Genomic DNA, 19,371 nt, shown 5'->3' on the forward strand with positions numbered 1-19,371 from the left:
ATGTAATATAATGCGCATACATAGGGGCAGAAATCCATTCCAGTACGATTATGCCATAGGTGGTAAATCATTGGAAGCGGTAACGACCGTAAAATACTTAGGAGTTACTATCCGGAGCGATCTGAAGTGGAATGATCACATAAAACAAATAGTGGGAAAAGCAGGCGCCAGGTTGAGATTCATAGGAAGAATTCTAAGAAAATGTGACTCATCGACGAAAGAAGTAGCTTACAAAACGCTTGTTCGTCCGATTCTTGAGTATTGCTCATCAGTATGGACCCTTACCAGGTTGGATTAATAGAAGAGATAGACATGATCCAGCAAAAAGCAGCGCGATTCGTCATAGGGACATTTAGTCAGCGCGAGAGCGTTACGGAGATGCTGAACAAGCTCCAGTGGCGGACACTTCAAGAAAGGCGTTACGCAATACGGAGAGGTTTATTATCGAAATTACGAGAGAGCACATTCCGGGAAGAGATGGGCAACATATTACAACCGCCCACATATATCTCGCGTAATGATCACAACGAAAAGATCCGAGAAATTAGAGCAAATACGGAGACTTACAAGCAGTCGTTCTTCCCACGCACAATTCGTGAATGGAACAGGGAAGGGGGGATCAGATAGTGGTACAATAAGTACCCTCCGCCACACACCGTAAGGTGGCTCGCGGAGTATAGATGTAGATGTGTAGATGTAGATATCGCTGCGGACTTATTCGAAATCTGTTCCTAGTGGTTTTTTTTATTATTCCGAGGATGATCTTCCATGTTCGTAATTATGTTTAATACCTGCTTCTTGGACAACGATTGTCCTTTACTACGTTTCATTGGAAACGGGACTTGTGGCTCCCTGTCTAACAAGGGTGATGAACTACATGGCTCGACACCTGTTTCAGTATCACTTTCACTTGTTGAACACGTATCGTCATCACTGTACTCCTCACGTACTTTGTCTGCAGAGCCAAGGGTATACGGACATCGCACATTCCACTGACTCATCTTGCAGAAACGCTAATAGTTTGTTCGCCACTTCTTTCCCACTCTGCGAAATTCCTTGGATTCCTTCGTGAGGAAATGTCAACTTCGCCAACGGTTGCCGTAGGTATAATGCAATGTTTGCACGTTTATCGTTGCCATTGCCCTGCTTTGTATCAACACCACAAACACTGTAAGCACTGTCGTGTGCTACTCGTCTACTAGGCAGTTCGTATCTTCATGCTGTGTTCACCATTGGATACCTCCAATCCCAGCCCTCCTCCGTAGCCTCATGCTGTGTTCACCATTGGATACCTCCAATCCCAGCCCTTGTTGCCATTAGCAGCTAATATTCTAGTTGTATGGTAGACAATATGTGGGGAATGGAATGCAGTACACACTACTGACATTTTATGACCACGCAGTCAAGGAATTTCTTGTAAGACACTGATATCATTAAATCAGGAATAATGAAACAAACAGAATTGTGGCTATCGCATGTTGCTACACTGGTGTGCGAACTTAGGACGAAAGTAACTTTCGCATGATGTTTCACTGCCAATTGATGTAGATGCATGATACGTTGACCATACGTAGAAATAACTACTGTTGTGTAGTACAGAAGATAACTGAAAGAAATATGCAATAAGACGAGCAGCAATGACATTTTTATTCAAAGACAATAATAATATTGAGGTAATCCTGATTTATGAGGTACCTTCGACATTACAAACAGCGGGCTATGATTATTAATAGGGAATTTGATCAACAAGAACGGCAAACTATTCCGCGAGTTACTTCCACCCTCTCTACAAGGACGGTAAGGCATTCTTGTGTTACGGCGGTCCATTCCTCGACCAGCGCGGTTAACACCTGAATGGTCGTTGGTGCATGTGGACGTACTGCAGTAAGCCTCTCCAACACTACCCACACACGTTTGCGAATGATTCGGGGGAAGGGAAGGCCCATCCTTTCGCCGCCATGGGAGCAATGACAGCACGTCAGAGAGCATGCATTGTGGTCCATGGTGATCACACACTCGATTAAGAACAATGTCTCGCCGTTTCAAATGTTCACGTAGCGATCATAAATTCCGGTGACTCCAGACCATTAGAAAATTGGAGCGAAATGCAGGAAGACCTGCAGCGGATAGGCACTTGGTGCAGGGAGTGGCAACTGACCATTAACGTAGACAAATGTAATGTATTGCGAATACATAGAAAGAAGGATCCTTTATTGTATGATTATATGATAGCGGAACAAACACTGGTAGCAGTTACTTCTGTAAAATATCTGGGAGTATGCGTACGGAACGACTTGAAGTGGAACGATCAACTAAAATTAATTGTTGTTAAGGCGGGTGCCAGGTTGAGATTCATTGGGAGAGACCTTAGAAAATGTAGTCCATCAGCAACGGAGGTGGCTTACAAAACACTCGTTCCACCTATACTTGAGTATTGTTCATCAGTGTGGGACCCGTACCAGGTCGGGTTGACAGAGGAGATAGAGAAGATCCAAAGAAGAGCGGCGCGTTTCGTCACAGGGTTATGTCGTAAGCGTGATAGCGTTACGGAGATGTTTAGCAAACTCAAGTGGCAGACTCTGCAAGAGAGGCGAACTGCATCGCGGTGTAGCTTGCTGTCCAGGTTTCGAGAGGATGCGTTTCTGGATGAGGTGTTGAATATATTGCTTCCCACTACTTATATCTCCCGAGGAGATCACGAATATAAAATTAGAGAGATTCGAGCGCGCACGGAGGCTTTCCGGCAGTCGTTCTTCCCGCGAACCATACGCGACTGGAACAGGAAAGGGAGGTAATGACAGTGGCACGTAACGTGCCCTCCGCCGCACACCGTTGGGTTGCTTGAGGAGTAGAAATGTAGATGTAGATTGTCTCTGAGCAAAGGTTTCATGTTTGTTCGTCTGATTCCCTATTTATTCGAGTTACCTTCTGTACTTAACTGTACCAGTTCTCTCTGTTTATGGTCCAAGTTTCATCGAGCTGTGTTAATTAACCGAGACACACATTATGAACGTTAATTTCGTCCTTACGTTTCGCACACAGTTGTGTTTCGGTTACCGTTTCTTAGTAAGCTAAAGATATTGATTGTCTTGTTAGTACGGCGGCTGTTGGTGAGTCAGGTACTATAGCGACCAATAGATGGGCTGGTGAATGGGCCCTGGCACGCAGATGCCATTTGCCTGTTCGTTCAGCGAGCACTCAGGGCACGACAGAGGCGTTCATCCAGGCCAGTCTGCACACTGTAGAAGTCCAAGTGAAAGGAATAACAATGAAATAAGAGCACGCCTGCACTGCCGGAACAAAGGTGGATACACTGAACATGTTTCTTTCATTTTACACTCACCTGCTGAGAAAATTCATTCTTTCCAACAAATACTGTACGCTTCTAGGGTCACTCCTATAGCGCAACTTTTGCTGTCTGATTTTCGTCTCAAGCAACGCGTTGCTATGGATGTCCTGTGTCGTGGGAAAGAGGCAGTGACAAGCAATCACAAATTGAAGAAGGTGTATGAGTATGAGGTTACTGATAGCAGAACATTTAGTTCTTTGACAAACAGATTTTCCGGTGAAAGTGGGCACGCCAATACTTGAGACTTACTGTGCATCGACAGACCGAGCTCTGCACAGTTTCCTAACAATGTGCAGCGTATTCACAACCAGATTTTGGCTAACAAAGGCGTAACAGTGAGCGACAACATCTTCAAAAACTTGACATTTTGGAGCTTCGCGATACCGCCCGGCCACATCTCAGTGAGCAAACCACACCTGGGATCACAAAGCCCCGTTGGACCACTGTGGAACAGCCACCATACCGTCCTGATCTGGCAACGTGTGAACAGCACCTCCGCGGTGAACTAAGGGAGTTGCTTCGCGGATCGAGATTTGAAACTGACAACTCCCTTGTGGTGGTGCTACATATTGGCTCAAAAGTGTTTATGCTGACTTCCATTGTTAAGGTGTACAGGCCTTCGTTCCACGCTGCCAGAAGTCTGTTGAAAGGTTCAAATAGTTCAAATGGCTCTGAGCACTATGAGACTTAACATCTGAGGTCATCAGTCCCCTAGAACTTAGCACTAATTAAACCTAACTAACCTAAGGACAACACACACATCCATGCCCGAGGCAGGATTCGAACCTGCGACCATAGCGGCCGAGCGGTTCCAGACTGTAGCGCGTAGAACCTCTGTTGAAAGGGACGGAGATCATGAGTAAAAAAAAAGCCTTTTTTCTAATTTTGTATGATATCGATTACAGTAGCGAACAAACATGTTCGTTTCGTTTTAGGGGATGAATCGTTGCCGGTTATCTTTCTTCAAGTACTCAAAACAGTAATTTATCATACTACAAAAAACAAAAGGCAATGCTTATGTTTTAGTAATTTAAAAAATAATGTTTTGAATTGTGCTTCTGCACTCGTAAGAGAAGCATGGTCACATACGCTCTAGGTACGTAACTGTTCCATTCTTGCAGTACGACACGTGAGCAGGCACGGCAGTTGGTTTTATGTGGCTACGATGAAGGCTAGGTGATGACTGTGTAATGTTTCCTTGGAATGTGCCGTTACACATTAGTGTCTTGGACCTCCGCTACGTATATGAAATTTCCACCGTCTGATTCCAGTGGCTGATCTCTTCTTAGGGTGCAGTGCTAATTAGAGAATTTACACAGTGGATTTTGCCTAGCGCATTATGGTGTAGGAGCCATAAGCACTGTATCCCTAGTGGGTTCTCTTTGAAGCCTCTTTAACTCTTTATTGTGACATGCATTTCGCTACCTATGAATGTAAAGTCATATATTACAATATTCAGAATTTATTTTATTAAAACGGTTGGGGCTTGTAGGGGTTGAACATTTATGATTCACAGTCTGCTTTAAAATATGTCAAGTAACATTGACAATCATCGTAATTAGTGGGCAAGATTCAGAGGCGAGTAAGGATATCAGTCAGGATTTGGCGCGATACTATCATAATTAAAGACGCGCGAATTTGTATGGTAGGTAAGCAGTGATTGCTCCTGCTGGGACAAAACAACCATCCTGGAGGTCGTCGCTTTCGTTCGAACGAACAAATCGCTGTGCTTGTCTGTCCCGGGTACGCTGCTGCAGCGGTGTATTCTTACCGTGAGCCGTCCCAGATGTCGTCGAACCGTAGCACTCGAGGTGGCCCACCATCACTAAAGGCCGTTTGCGCCCCCACTGACGTCCTCCGCCGCCGTTGGGATGCTGCACGCCAGCTCTCTTCCGAGTACGCCGTTCAAATGTTAAAGGTCCGGCCTTTCTTTTTGGCCCCAGCCCGAATGTAAATAGTTAACTCCTCTCTGCGTCCCTGGCCCGAAATGTGAATGTTCCTATTCTGCTCTGAGTCCCCGGACCAAATGCTAATATCTCTTCGTTCTACTCCCATTCCTCGGAACAGCTCTAAATGTTTCTAAAATGCACACTATTCCGTACCTACAGCGTTTTTCGCATCCTCGGATTTTCTGTCCAATATCTCGCTTTTTAGCCACTATTGGCCATCTGTATAAATTTATAAATTCTGTTTCACTCCATCAGCTCTGTAAAAACTCCTATGTTAATCCACTTCCTTAGCGCTCATCATTGCTCAAAAACTGGAACACAGGATGAATGTCACATCCCGTCCACCAATGGCAAGGTGTGTTCTTCCCGCCAGCACGTTCTCGCCACTGGGAGAAAACAAAAAGAAAAAAAATAGCGTCTGTTCTTTTAGCATCGGCTGGGAGAGTCAAGTGCACGAATAAAATGGCACAGACTGTGGTGTTTTTCGGGTCAGCTTGCTACAGATGTTAACTACATTCAGAGCCCATATTCCTGGGTCTGAGGATGAGGCTTGTCCAAATTCCCTCATGCCACCGGTGTGTTTTTCGTCCACCTGCGGACTGTCTTTGCTGGCCGTTCGGTGGGCTCGTGGGAAAAATGAGGGTTTCGCATTTTTATCACTGTAGCTCTGGCCGACCACATTATCTTATGCCATGGGGGGGGTGGGGTGGAGGGGGGCGGGCACAGCACCTAGCCATCCACCCGCACAGAAGCCCGCCGTGCCGCTGTCTCCTCGCTGTGAGTTCACAACCCAGCCCCGAGAATACACAGTTGGCCATTCGCTGCCTCGTGATCGTCTGCCCAGCATCCGTCCTTTACACCATCAGTTATAGTATTCCAATATATAAAGAGCAAGCATAGGTGGTTAGTGCAGCCTCTGCAATCACTCTCATATTAAACCTGAAACATACCCTTAGAAAAATTAATGAATTACTGTGCTGATAAACCTCTTACGTTATTTGATTTTCAAACAGCTGAGAAAAACGGAACGTACTCAGACATTTCTCTCTTTACTTATTCTGATCAACACTAAACTGACACACAATATTTTTAGCGCAACGCAATCTGGCTTTCAGTAATCCCAACAAAAGAATGACCCTGACTAACAATAACCTATACCTTTCATAAATCATTTACCTTCCAAAAATCTTCGTTACTCGAACTACTGCAATACAGCGAGCGTCAATACTGCCAGCTAAATAAAGGATTCTAAATAGTGAAGCCACTAACTGCTGATCGGCATAGAGAATGAAAGATATTGACAGATAACAAACAATGTATTTACCGTAATAATATTCAAAAATCAGTTCATGATATCCAGTATTACAAATTTATTCTTTCTGATTCACACACGTCCAGATCATCTGCTCTCAAAACTCCGCCATCTCTCTCCCCGCATCCACCACTGCTGGAAGCTCACCTCCAAATGCGCAACGCTACGCGCTGTTCACATCCAACTGCCCAACACTACAATAGCGAATATTCCAACAATGCCTACCAGCCACAGACTTCACACAGCACAGCCAGGGATTTTCATACAGAGCGCCACGTGACGTTACCAACATAAAAACCTAAACAGCCTACTTACAAACCTTATCATTCTATGTGCAGCTGCTACATTCTGTCCGTCATTAGCGTCTTCACTACTTCTATCTCTTCTCAAGAGTTGGGTGTGGCTAGCCAGAGAGGTAGCCGCCTCTTAATTGCATTAAATGTGGTAACGTAGTAAGTCATTCCCTAAACATCGGGAGGGTGGACTGCATTGGATAAACTGCGAGAGTAAATTCTAACAGTCTGCACTCGGTAGTGAACTCATTGTTGGAATAGAGGCCTACCTAACCTCATGTCTTCTAGATATTTCTCGTTGTCCTGATTGTAATTCTGTTCCACAGACCACAGCTTCTAACATCGCTAGTTTCAAAAGTGAAATTAAGGGTGGTCTATGGCATCTGTTACTATCATTACCATAACATTCACAGTTTTCTTATTGAAGAAGAGTAGTGAAAATTGCTTGTTGGGCGTCTAATTGCAAGGGCAGTGTGTCATTGAAGACACATTCAGGTGGTCTCTATAATTTTTTTTAGCGGAAGTAATCGACTCTCTCATGATGGCCAGCGTCTCTCCTTTGGTGTTCGTGCAAAAAAGGCAAAAATATCGCAAATTACGCTACCGTATTCATTCACTCACTTCTGTAAAATATGGAAAAGACTTATATCCGATGATATTATAAAATCAGTACCGCTAGAGGGCGTGTACAAATCCGTAAGTCAGTGCCACTGTGGCGATATGTACCATAACATCGAGTATTGCGGCTGTTGTTCCTTGTATTACTATATTTTCTCGAAAATCATTTAATATCAAATTAAAAACTACCTGAGGCGCTTTTAACATTTCTGTCATTATCAGCTACGAAGCTGTCCTTAAGTGACCAATGAAACTAACTACCTTTTTAAAATTATGACGTAATGGCATGCGCAGTGAACACTAACAACAAAATATAAAGGACACTGCACAGCTAGAACGCACCATTAGACCCAGAAGAAGGCCGCTGCAATCGTGTCCGAAAGGTTGGTTTTTCTCCAGCAGCAGTAGTTTTTACATTAAGATGCGGTACCATACCTAGAAAACTATGTCGTGTAACTGGATCGTTCCATAAGAAGTTATATGTTCACATCACCGAGCATCGATATAGCAGCTTCTCACTTGCGTGCGCAGAGCTCTTTTCTGACAGACATCGACCATCTATACAGACATTCACTACATTTATTTGATTCATTTAGTTTATAAATTATTTTTAATAAATAATCTTGCAAATATTAAACGTCACTAGGACTAAGAATTCCAATTCCGGCCACTCTGATGTTTTTGTAAGATATTCATTCAGTCATTCCTTTAGTCATTCATTATTATCACCTAAAGCTACGCACAGTGTCGCCAATTTTGTACAGCAGTTTCTTCGGTCTGTCTTAGCCCAAGGACAAAATCTCCCACCGACTGAAACTCACCCACACTCCCAGACCAGTTGTCTTGACCCTCTGTCATATTGGAATGAGTAACCTGCATATCTCTTCTGAGAAGCACAGTCATAACAATGAATGTAGCTTTGTATTGAAATTAACAAAACACCCACAACATGACATAAACACAACTTAACATTTTACTTTCGTCAAAAGCTACTGGGTGTAATTTTATTTTATCCCTTTATCATCCACTTTTTAAGTTTTTATAACTCTTTTGGAAAATAATTTAGAATTTTGGTCTTTTCTAATTTTTTTTCTCCTGATGACGGCTCATTACAGTCAATGGTGGTTAATGGTCATCAATTCAAGATATGCGATCAAGATAATTTAGAATTAAATAAACAACTTGCTCAAATCTGACAATATCAAACTGCATTATATTAATGAAATTTGAATTTCGATATAAGAGCGATATTACATCCTCAGCTTACACATGTACTTGTTATTCCTCATTATGTGTCAGCTACGTAATCTTTTACACCTGTAACATAGTAGTTTGTACATAATCGTACATGCGTTCACAGCAGGTATCAGTCAAGAAACGCTTAACTGATCGTCATCGAATTACAAGCGAGCCTTTCATCTTGGACAGCTAGGGGATCAGTCTTTGCAGTAAGTAAGTCGAAGCAAACATGAGAATGAGCAAATTGGTAAGGCACAATGAACGCTCTTTCTGATGGTTTTCATCAGTATACACAACGTGACAGAACGTTGTTCTTCCCGCAGGATTCCGTGTACCTGGATAGTGTTGCTTTTCGATGCGATGGGCAGTAAACACGGAGTCGCGCCTTTGGCTATTACTGGGCACGTGTTTATCACATCCCCTCTCTCACAGGCTGAGCAGGTTCTTTTCAACCGCCGACTCCACTACTGAAGATCCGAAGATAGCAAACAGATTAAATATCGGGTCGCTGGCCCCCGTTCTCCTCTACTTACTGCAATTTCTACCGCACGACTCCCTAACTCCAAACTTATCCCGAGTTTAAGTCTCTCCGATAAATTCATTTAGCGATGAAGCCGTTTGCTACAGGTTCCGGAACAGAAACCTCTGCAGCTTTCGCACAGCTAATATTTGTGCTTTCGCTTTCCCCGCTCTCTCAGTCGACGCTTATTTGCGGTTGCCAGTTAATTGGGCCCTTTCAGAAAGATACACACAAGCGCCAAGTTACATAAATTGTCTTGACAAGCGGAAATCAGGTCAACCAAGCTGTATTGTCTTGGCAGTGTTTCCTTACTTCGTGCACTTTTGTAGGTAACATTGTTGTATAGAATCAGCTCGGACAGTGTACATTTAAAGACTATCAATGAGCAATTTGAAAGGAAGAGGAAACCAAGCTGTAGGCATCAGATTGGCGATATATCCAAATGCGATGGCGTGACGCACCCTCCTGAGTCGAACCAACATCAAATGAAGTGAGCGCCTAACGTGATTTTGCCAACATTAGACTTCCTGATAACATAGTTAGATTTCGTATTTTATAAAGCTGCATGGTGCATAAAATGTATTAAAGGATATTTCGTACGAAGTGCTTTGATATACTCAGAATAAATCTGAACATTAGTACAACTTTTGAACTGACGTAAAGGTGCTATGGACATTCTGATTTCACTAGCCGTATCAACACTGGCTTGTTAAAAGTACCAGGCGAAGGAGCGATTGCATACATAATGCACTGTCAAAATCATTTCCTTTGCGTAGGAGTTAGTCCCTTCAGTATACCGTTGCCCTCATTAGATATAAAACTCTCTTCTTTAACATTCAGCAGGAACTGGTGTCTCCATAACCGACTGTAACAAGGTATACGTCGCGTTTAGGTTTCATCTCTCACTGACGAAGAGCTCAACTTTCTGTTGCTTCGAGTTACAGTGAGATTGCATGGCTGCTCCAGAATACTGGCGACTCTCGCCTACAAGTTAACATGCACATTTATCACGTAGCCCTTCCGCTACCGTCGACGCCATTTGTGTTTGCTATTTACTACCTGTCCCATACGCCTGCGTACCTTTTATTTCCATAAGTGATGAACACAAAAACAGCAAGAAATTTTTCACAAATATGAACGAGATCCTGACGAAGTATTTTACTCTGCAACTGCAGATACCTAGCTGAAGATGAAAAGTGTTTCTCGCCTTAGATAAAGTGGAAAATGCAAGGGAGCGTCGTTAGTTAAGTGTATAATTACGTTGCTACTTACCAGAGTAACAAATGCATGAGATAAATCGAGTATTTATGCATAAACGATAATATACTGAAGTGCTTTTGGGCTCAAAAACTATACGCAAACTGAACGTTTGAATTGAAGCATGAAGCTTGTTTGGATTGCTAAACTGGATGAACGTTCATAGTGGAAAACAAATATCCCGTCCTGACTGTTATGGTTGTTTATTTTATCTAGTGTTCACAGCGGAATGAAAGCTTGACTCTGAATAAACAGATACTCTAATGCAAATAAGAACTACCAGAATCATTATGAAACTACAAATTTAAAACAGAAAAACGCTTGTCAGTAGTGATACCTTAAGACTACATTTGAAGGACTTATTTCAATGGTGATACAAGTCCATTACCTCCACTTTTCTGCCTATAATGCTTCTGAAATTAATGATCCAATCAAACAGGCCGAGCGGTTCTAGTAGTTACAGTCTGGAACCGCACTACCGCTACGGTCGCAGGTTAGAATCCTGCCTCGGGCATGGATGCTATGTGATGTCCTTAGGTTAGTCAGGTTTAAGTAGTTCTATGTTCTAGGGGACTGGTGACCTCAGAAGTTAAGTCGCATAGTGCTCAGAGCCATTTGAGCCAAACAGAAAGGAAGGTTCATCTCTAGCAAGTAGCCATATGCTTGAATATTTCTGGTATCTCAACTGCAGATTTTTCAGCGCTCACTTAACTATGAACAAAAATGGACTTGTACCACTATTGAAATAAGCCCTTCATTTGATCTTTACGTTACTGATATTTGTTTCCTTAATTCTCTTCCGTTGATATTCACCTTTTTTAAATCGTGTTAACAGTTCTGACGTGTTCTTTTCAACCCATGTTAGAGGCCGAAGAGAAAGATACGACTTTTATGCAAATATTGTGATATTGCGGAGATTATTCGCTACTTCCTACTAGGTAATTGCACAAGGAAATATATTCCAACTGATTCTTTTGTGGAGAATGATCGTTCTGTATTGTGTATTGAAACCGGGGACCTACAAACGACGGAGAGGCTTTGTCCCGCGATATCCCTCAGTGATGCACAACGCCACAACACGCCACAGCAGTCCACCCACCACACAGCCACCCCACATCTAACCCAGGGTTATTGTGCCGTTCTGACCCCAGTATATATCTCTGAGCAGTTTTTTGTGATGTACGTACAAAATATGTGAGTTAGCAATGAGTGGCCATGCTCCGGAGGCAGCTAAACAGCAAATAGTTTACAACGCAAATACCAGATTTCACAAACCCATTGTACAGACACCGCACAAGTTAGTGCGCTCATTGTGTCTCGATCGTTAAGTGGAAACTGTCATTAAGCCACAACAAGACGCTCAGTGGTTCATGTTACCACGGTATCCGCAATTACCGCAGAACTAAGCACATACACAGGCATATTACAGCGGCCTTCCACCAAATCATTCCGAAGATGGATCGTTTCACGTGGCACAACACGGATGCAAGGTATGAGATGTGCCACATTCGCAATGCACCACCTGTTGAGTAGTATGTGCTGTGATACACCTCTTGACTCTGCTATATAAGTATGTGCCGTTACAAAGGAAAAATTAGCATAGTTTCTTGTATACAGGGTGGTCCATTGATAGTGACCGGGCCAAATATCTCACGATATAAGGGTCAAACGAAAAAACTACAAAGAACGAAACTTGTCTAGCTTGAAGGGGAAAACCAGATGGCGCTATGGTTGGCCCGCTAGATAGCGCTGCCATAGGTCAAACGGATATAAACTGCTTTTTTTTTAAAGAGGAACCCCATTTTTTATTACATATTCGTGTAGTACGTAAAGAAATATGAATGTTTTAGTTGGACCACTTTTTTCACTTTCTGATAGATGGTGCTCTAATAGTCACAAACATATGGCTCACAATTTTAGACGAACAGTTGGTAACAGGTACGTTTTTTAAATTAAAATACAGACCGTAAGTACGTTTGAACATTTTATTCCGATTGTTCCAATGTGATACATGTACCTTTGCGAACTTATCACTTCTGAGAATGCATGCCGGCCGCTGGTGGCCGAGCGGTTCTGGCGCTACAGTCTGGAACCGCGCGACCGCTACGGTCGCAGGTTCGAATCCTGCCTCGGGCATGGCTGTGTCTGTTGTCCTTAGGTTAGTTAGGTTTAAGTAGTTCTGAGTTCTAGGGGACTTATGACCTCAGCAGTTGAGTCCCATAGTGCTCAGAGCCATTTGAACCATTTTAGAGAACGCATGCAGTTACAGCGTGATTATCTGCAAATACCACATTAATGCAATAAATGCTCAAAATTATGTCCTTCATCTTCAACGCATTTTGCGATACGTGTAACGACATCCCTCTCAACAGCGAGTAGTTCGCCTTCCGTGATCTTTACACATGCATTGACAATGCGCTGGCGCATGTTGTCAGGCGTTGTCGGTGGATCACGATAGTAAATATCCTACAACTTTCCCCACAGAAAGAAATCCGGGGTCGTCAGATGATCCGGTGAACGTGCGGGCCATGGTATGGTGCTTCGACGACCAATCCACCTGTCATGAAATACACTATTCAATGCCGCTTCAACCGCACGCGAGCTATGTGCCGGACATCCATCATGTTTGAAGTACATCGCCATTCTGTCATGCAGTGAAACATCTTGTAGTAACATCGGTAGAATATGACGTAGGAAATCAGCATACATTGTACCATTTAGATTGCCATCGATAAAATGGGGGCCAATTATCCTTCCGTCCATAATGCCGCTCCATACATTAACCCGCCAAGGTCGCTGATGTTCCACTTGTCGCAGCCATCGTGGATTTTGCGTTGCCCAATAGTGCATATTATGCCGGTTTACGTTACCACTGTTGGTGAATGACTCTTCGTCGCTAAATAGAACGCGTGCAAAAAAATTGTCATCTTCCCGTAATTTCTCTTGTGCCCAGGACGTTCAAAGTTGTCGCCATGCAATTCCTGGTGCATAGAAATATGGTAAGTTTCAAATGGTTCAAATGGCTCTGAGCACTATGGGGCTTAACTTCTGAGGTCATCAGTCCCCGAGAACGTAGGACTACTTAAACCTAACTAACCTAAGGACATCACAAACATCCATGCCCGAGGCAGGGTTCGAACCTGCGACCATAGCGGTCGCACGGTTCCAGACTGTAGCGCCTAGAACCGCTCGGCCACCATACTGGCAAATATGGTACGGGTGCAATCGATGTTGATGTCGCATTCTCAACACCGACGTTTTTGAGATTCCCGATTCTCGCGCAGTTTGTCTGCTACTGATGTGCGGATTAGCGGCGTCAGCAGCTAAAACACCTACTTGGGAATCATCATTTGTTGCAGGTCGTGGTTGACGTTTCACATGTGGCTGAACTCTTCCTGTTTCCTTAAATAACGTAATTATCCGGCGAACGGTTCGGACACTTGGATTATATCATCCAGGATACCGAGCAGCATACATAGCACACGCCCATTGAGCATTTTGATCACAATAGCCATACATTAACACGATATCGACACTTTTCCGCAATTGGTAAACGGTGCCTTTTAGCACGGGTAATGTATCACGAAGCAAATACCGTCGGCACTAACGGATTGTTACGTGATACCACGCACTTATACGTTTGTGACTATTACAGCGGCATCTATCACAAAGTGAAAAAAAGTGGTCTAACTAAAACATTCATATTCTTCACGTACTACACGAATATGTAATAAAAAATGGGGGTTCCTATTTTAAAGAAACGCGGTTGATATCCGTTTCACCTATGGCAGCGCCATCTAGCGGGCCAACCATAGCGCCATCTGGTTTCGCACTTCAAGCTAGACGAGTTTCGTTATTTGTAGTTTTTTCGTGTGATTCTTATTTCGTGAGACATTTGGCCCGGTCACTATCAATTGACCACCCTGTATGTGGGACATAGTCGAGAGGTCAGCTTATGTACAGAATCCTGCACCGACAGCACTTCCGCAACCATAGAGGCCATACTACGTCGAGTTGCTGCCTTTTCCGGGAAAAAGGAGGTCCGACACGATTTTGAGAGGTACACTATGTGATCAAAAGTATCCGGGCACCACCAGAAACATACGGTTCTCGTATTAGGTGCATTGTGCTGCCACCTACTGCCAGGCACTTCATATCAGCGACCTCAGCAGTCATTAGACATCGTGAGACAGCAGAATGGGGCGCTCCGCGGAACTCATAAGACTTCGAACGTGGTCAGGTGATTGTGTGTCACTTGTGTCATATGTCTGTACGTGAGATTTCCACACTCCTAAACATCCCTAGGTCCACTGTTTCTGATGTGATAGTGACGTAGAAACGGTAAGGGACACGTGCAGCACAAAAGCGTACAGACGAACCTCTTCTGTTGACTCACAGGGACCGCCGACTGTTGAAGAGGGACCCAATGTGTAATCGGCAGACATCTATCCAGACCATCACGCAGGAATTCCAGACTGCGTCAGGATCCACTGCAAGCATTATAACTGTCAGGCGGGAGGTGAGAACACTTGGATTTCATGGCCGAGCGGCTGCTCATAAGCCACACATCACGCCGGAAACTGCCAAACGACGCCTCGCTTCGTGTAAGGAGCGTAAGCATTGGACGACTGAACAGTGGAAAAACTTTGTGTGGAGGGACGAATCACGGTACTCAATGTGGCGATCCGATGGCAGAGTGCGGGTATGGCGAATTACCGGTGAACGTCATCCGCCAGCGTGTGTAGTGCCAACAGTAAAATTCGGAGCCTGTGGGGTTATGATGTGGTCAAGTTTTCCATGGAAGGGACTTGCACCTCTTACTGTTTTGCACGGCACTATCACAGCATAGGCCTACATTGATGTTTTAAGCACCTTTTTGTTTCCCACTGTAGGAGAGCAATTCGGGGATGGCGATTGCGACTTTCCACACGACCGAGCACCTGTTCATAACGTACGGCCTGTGGTGGAGTGGTTACGCGACAATCACATCCCTGTAAAGGACTGGCCTGCACAGAGGCCTGACCTGAATTGTATAGAACACCTTTGGGATGTTTTGGAACGCCGAATTCGTGCCAGGTCTCACGCACCGACATCGATACCTCTCCTCAGTGCAGCACTTCATGAAGAATGGGCTGCCATTCCCCAAGAAACCTTCTAGCGCCTAACTGAACGTATGCCTGCGAGAGTGGAGGCTGTGATCAAGGTTTTGGGTGGGCCAACACCGTACTGAATTCCAGCATTACCGTTGGAGGGCGCCACGAACTTGCAAGTCATTTTCAGCCAGGTGTCTGGATACTTTTGATCACATAGTGAATCGCATGGCTTTTGTCGTCTGAGTGTATAAGTGCTTCGACTGATTACAGTACTATTGTCACATACAAAATGAACTAAATCTGCTTGTTGTGTATTACACGGAACATCTTGTACATATATTTACTGTAGGTACTTTTTCCAATGATTTCTCGTCGATAGTGTAGTAGAAATTACGTCTCTCTCTGCCTAATTAATACATTCACATAGTGGTGCCTTCTGTGAAGAATATTTCGTTCTGTAGTTCTACTCTAATGGTGAAGTACTAGTGTAGAGTCGTTTGTTTCTTTTGTGCAGGAAGTGAGAGGGTCGAACAGAGGATGCGGCAACAGTCCCTGGCGTTGCTGCTGCTCCTGCTGCTGCTGCCCAGCGCCCGCCGATGCGAGAGGTTCCTGCTGGGCTACATCACAGGTCAGTACGAGGTCTACCTACCTAGCTCATGCCCAGTACCAGTACCTGAAACCAAAAGGTATCTCTGTCGTCGAAAGATAAGGGTCCACAGAGGCCATTCAGACGTTACGTGTGATTGGATAGGGGGGGGGGAGGGGGGGGGGGGAGCGATGGGTGGAGAAGCGGAGAGCGGAGAGGAAGGAGGGTTTTGCAGAAATTATAAAATCAAGACGTCTGCATAGAATTTGTGGAACTGAAAAATGCTTGCGACAGTGCAAACTAGTCAAGACATTTGAAAATGTCTGAAACACAGAGTTACGCTATGGGGATAATATTCAAGATGTACAGGAACCAGGAGGGAGGAATAGGAGTGGAAAACCAAGAGACAAGTGAGTGTATGAAAAATGGTGAAAGGCAGGTATGCAGTCTTTCTCTGTTCTGAAAAAAAAACCTTGGGATAAAAGAAAGTTCAAGCCGTGTAGTGTAAGATGGAAGAGAAAGAAAAGCTGTTAGGCAGTCAACATGGCAGCCTCCATTTCAGGTTGTTGTTGTTGAGGTCTTCAGTCCTGAGACTGGTTTGATCCAGCTCTCCATGCTACTCTATCCTGCGCAAGCTTCTTCATCTCCCAGTACCTACTGCAGCCTACATCCTTCTGAATCTGCTTAGTGTATTCATCTCTTGGTCTCCCTCTACGATTTTTACCCTCAGCGCTGCCTTCCAATACTAAATTGGTAGTCCCTTAATGTCTCAGAACATGTCCTACCAACCGATCCCTTCTTCTAGTCAAGTTGTGCCACAAGCTCCTCTTCTCCCCAATTCTATTCAATACCTCCTCATTACGGAGTGGCCGTGCCGTTCTAGGCGCTACAGTTTGGAACCGCGAGACCGCTACGGTCGCAGGTTCGAATCCTGCCTCGGTCATGGACGTGTGTGATGTCCTTAGGTTAGTTAGGTTTAATTAGTTCTAATTTCTAGGCGACTGATGACCTTAGAAGATAAGTCGCATAGTGCTCAGAGCCATTTGAACCAGTTGAACCTCCTCATTAGTTATGTGATCTACCCATCTAATTCTCAGCATTCTTCTGTAGCACCACATTTCAAAGGCTTCTATTCTCTTCTTGTCCAAACTATTTATCGTCCATGTTTCACTTCCGTACATGACTACACTCCAAACAAATACTTTCAGAAATGACTTCCTGGCACTTAAATCTATACTCGAAGTTAACAAATTTTTCTTCTTCAGAAACGCTTTCCTTGCCATTGCCAGTCTACATTTTATATCCTCTCTACTTCTACCATCATCAGTTATTTTGCTCCCCAAATAGCAAAACTCCTTTACTACTTTAAGTGTCTCATTCCCTAATCTAATTCCCTCGGCATCACCCGACTTAATTCGACTACATTCCATTATCCTCGTTTTGCTTTTGTTGATGTTCATCTTATACCCTCCTTTCAAGACACGGTCCATTCCGTTCAACTGCTCTTCCAAGTCCTTTGCTATCTCTGACAGAATTACAATGTCATCAGCGAACCTCAAAGTTTTTATTTCTTCTCCATGGATTTTAATACCTACTCCGAATTTTACTTTTGTTTCCTTTATTGCTTGCTCAATATACAGATTGAATAACATAGGGGATAGGCTACAACCCTGTCTCACTCCCTTCCCAACCACTGCTTCCCTTTCATGCCCCTCGACTCTTATAACTGCCATCTGCTTTCTGTACAAATTGTAAATAGCCTTTCGCTCCCTGTATTTTACCCCTGCCACCTTCAGAATTTGAAAGAGAGTATTCCAATCAACATTGTCAAAAGCTTTCTGTAAGTCTACAAAAGCTAGAAACGTAGGTTTGCCTTTCCTTAATCTTTCTTCTAAGATAAGCTGTAGCGTCAGTATTGCCTCACGTGTTCCAACATTTCTACGGAATCCAAACTGATCTTCCCCAAGGTCGACTTCTATCAGTTTTTCCATTCGTTTGTAAAGAATTCGCGTTAGTATTTTGCAGCTGTGACTTATTAAACTTATAGTTCGGTAATTTTCACATCTGTCAACACCTGCTTTCTTTGCGATCGGAATTATTACATTCTTCTTGAAGTCTGAGGGTATTTCGCCTGTCTCATACATTTTGCTCGCCATATGGTAGAGTTTTGTCAGGACTGGCTCTCCCAAGGCTGTCAGTAGTTCTAATGGACTGTTGTCTACTCCAGGGGCCTTGTTTCGACTCAGGTCTTTCAGTGCTCTGTCAAACTCTTTACGCAGTATCTTATCTCCCATTTCATCTTCATCTACATCCACTTCCATTTCCATAATATTGTCCTCAAGTACGTCGCCCTTGTATAGACCCTCTATATACTCCTTCCACCTTTCTGCTTTCCCTTCTTTGCTTTGAACTGGGTTTCCATCTGAGCTCTTGATATTCATGCAAGTGGTTCTCTTTTCTCCAGAGGTCTCTTTAATTTTCCTGTAAGCAGTATCTATTCTACCCCTAGTGAGATACGTCTCTACATCCTTACATTTGTCCTCTAGCCATCCCTGCTTAGCCATTTTGCACTTCCTGTCGATATCATTTTTGAGACGTTTGTATTCCTTTTTGCCTGCTTCATTTACTGCATTTTTATATTTTCTCCTTTAATCAATTAAATTCAATATTTCTTCTGTTACCCAAGGGTTTCTACTAGTCCTCGTCTTTTTACCTATTTGATCCTCTGCTGCCTTCACAATTTCATCCCTCATTCTTCTTCTACTGTATTTCTTTCCCCCATTCCTGTCAATTGTTCCCTTATGCTCTCCCTGAAACTCTGTACAACTTCTGGTTCTTTCAGTTTATCCCGGTCCCATCTCCTTAAATTCCAACTTTTTTGCAGTTTCTTCACTTTTAATCTACAGTTCATAACCAATAGATTGTGGTGAGAGTCCACATCTGCCCCTGGAAATGTCTTAAAATTTATAACTTGGTTCCTAAATCTCTGTCTTACCATTATATAATCTACCTGATACCTTTTAGTATCTCCAAGGTTCTTCCATGTATACAACCTTCTTTCATCATTCTTGAACCAAGTGTTACCAATGATTAAGTTATGCTCTGCGCAAAATTCTACCAGACGGCTTCCTCTTTCATTTCTTACGCCCAATCCA

At 43.7% G+C, this 19,371-nt stretch overlaps 1 protein-coding gene across 1 annotated transcript in view; it reads left to right on the forward strand.

The window, feature by feature from the left end:
• LOC124549794 (guanylate cyclase 32E) overlaps positions 1-19,371 on the forward strand; it is an 828,442-nt gene that overhangs the window by 205,638 nt on the left and 603,433 nt on the right. Inside the window, exon 2 of the mRNA XM_047125268.1 lies at positions 16,145-16,258. Coding sequence (XP_046981224.1) covers positions 16,168-16,258 — 91 coding nt within the window. The 5' untranslated portion in view covers positions 16,145-16,167. The remainder of the gene's footprint in view (positions 1-16,144; positions 16,259-19,371) is intronic.

This window comes from Schistocerca americana, chromosome 1, assembly GCF_021461395.2.
Source record: "Schistocerca americana isolate TAMUIC-IGC-003095 chromosome 1, iqSchAmer2.1, whole genome shotgun sequence".
NCBI classification, from domain to species: Eukaryota; Metazoa; Arthropoda; class Insecta; order Orthoptera; family Acrididae; genus Schistocerca; species Schistocerca americana.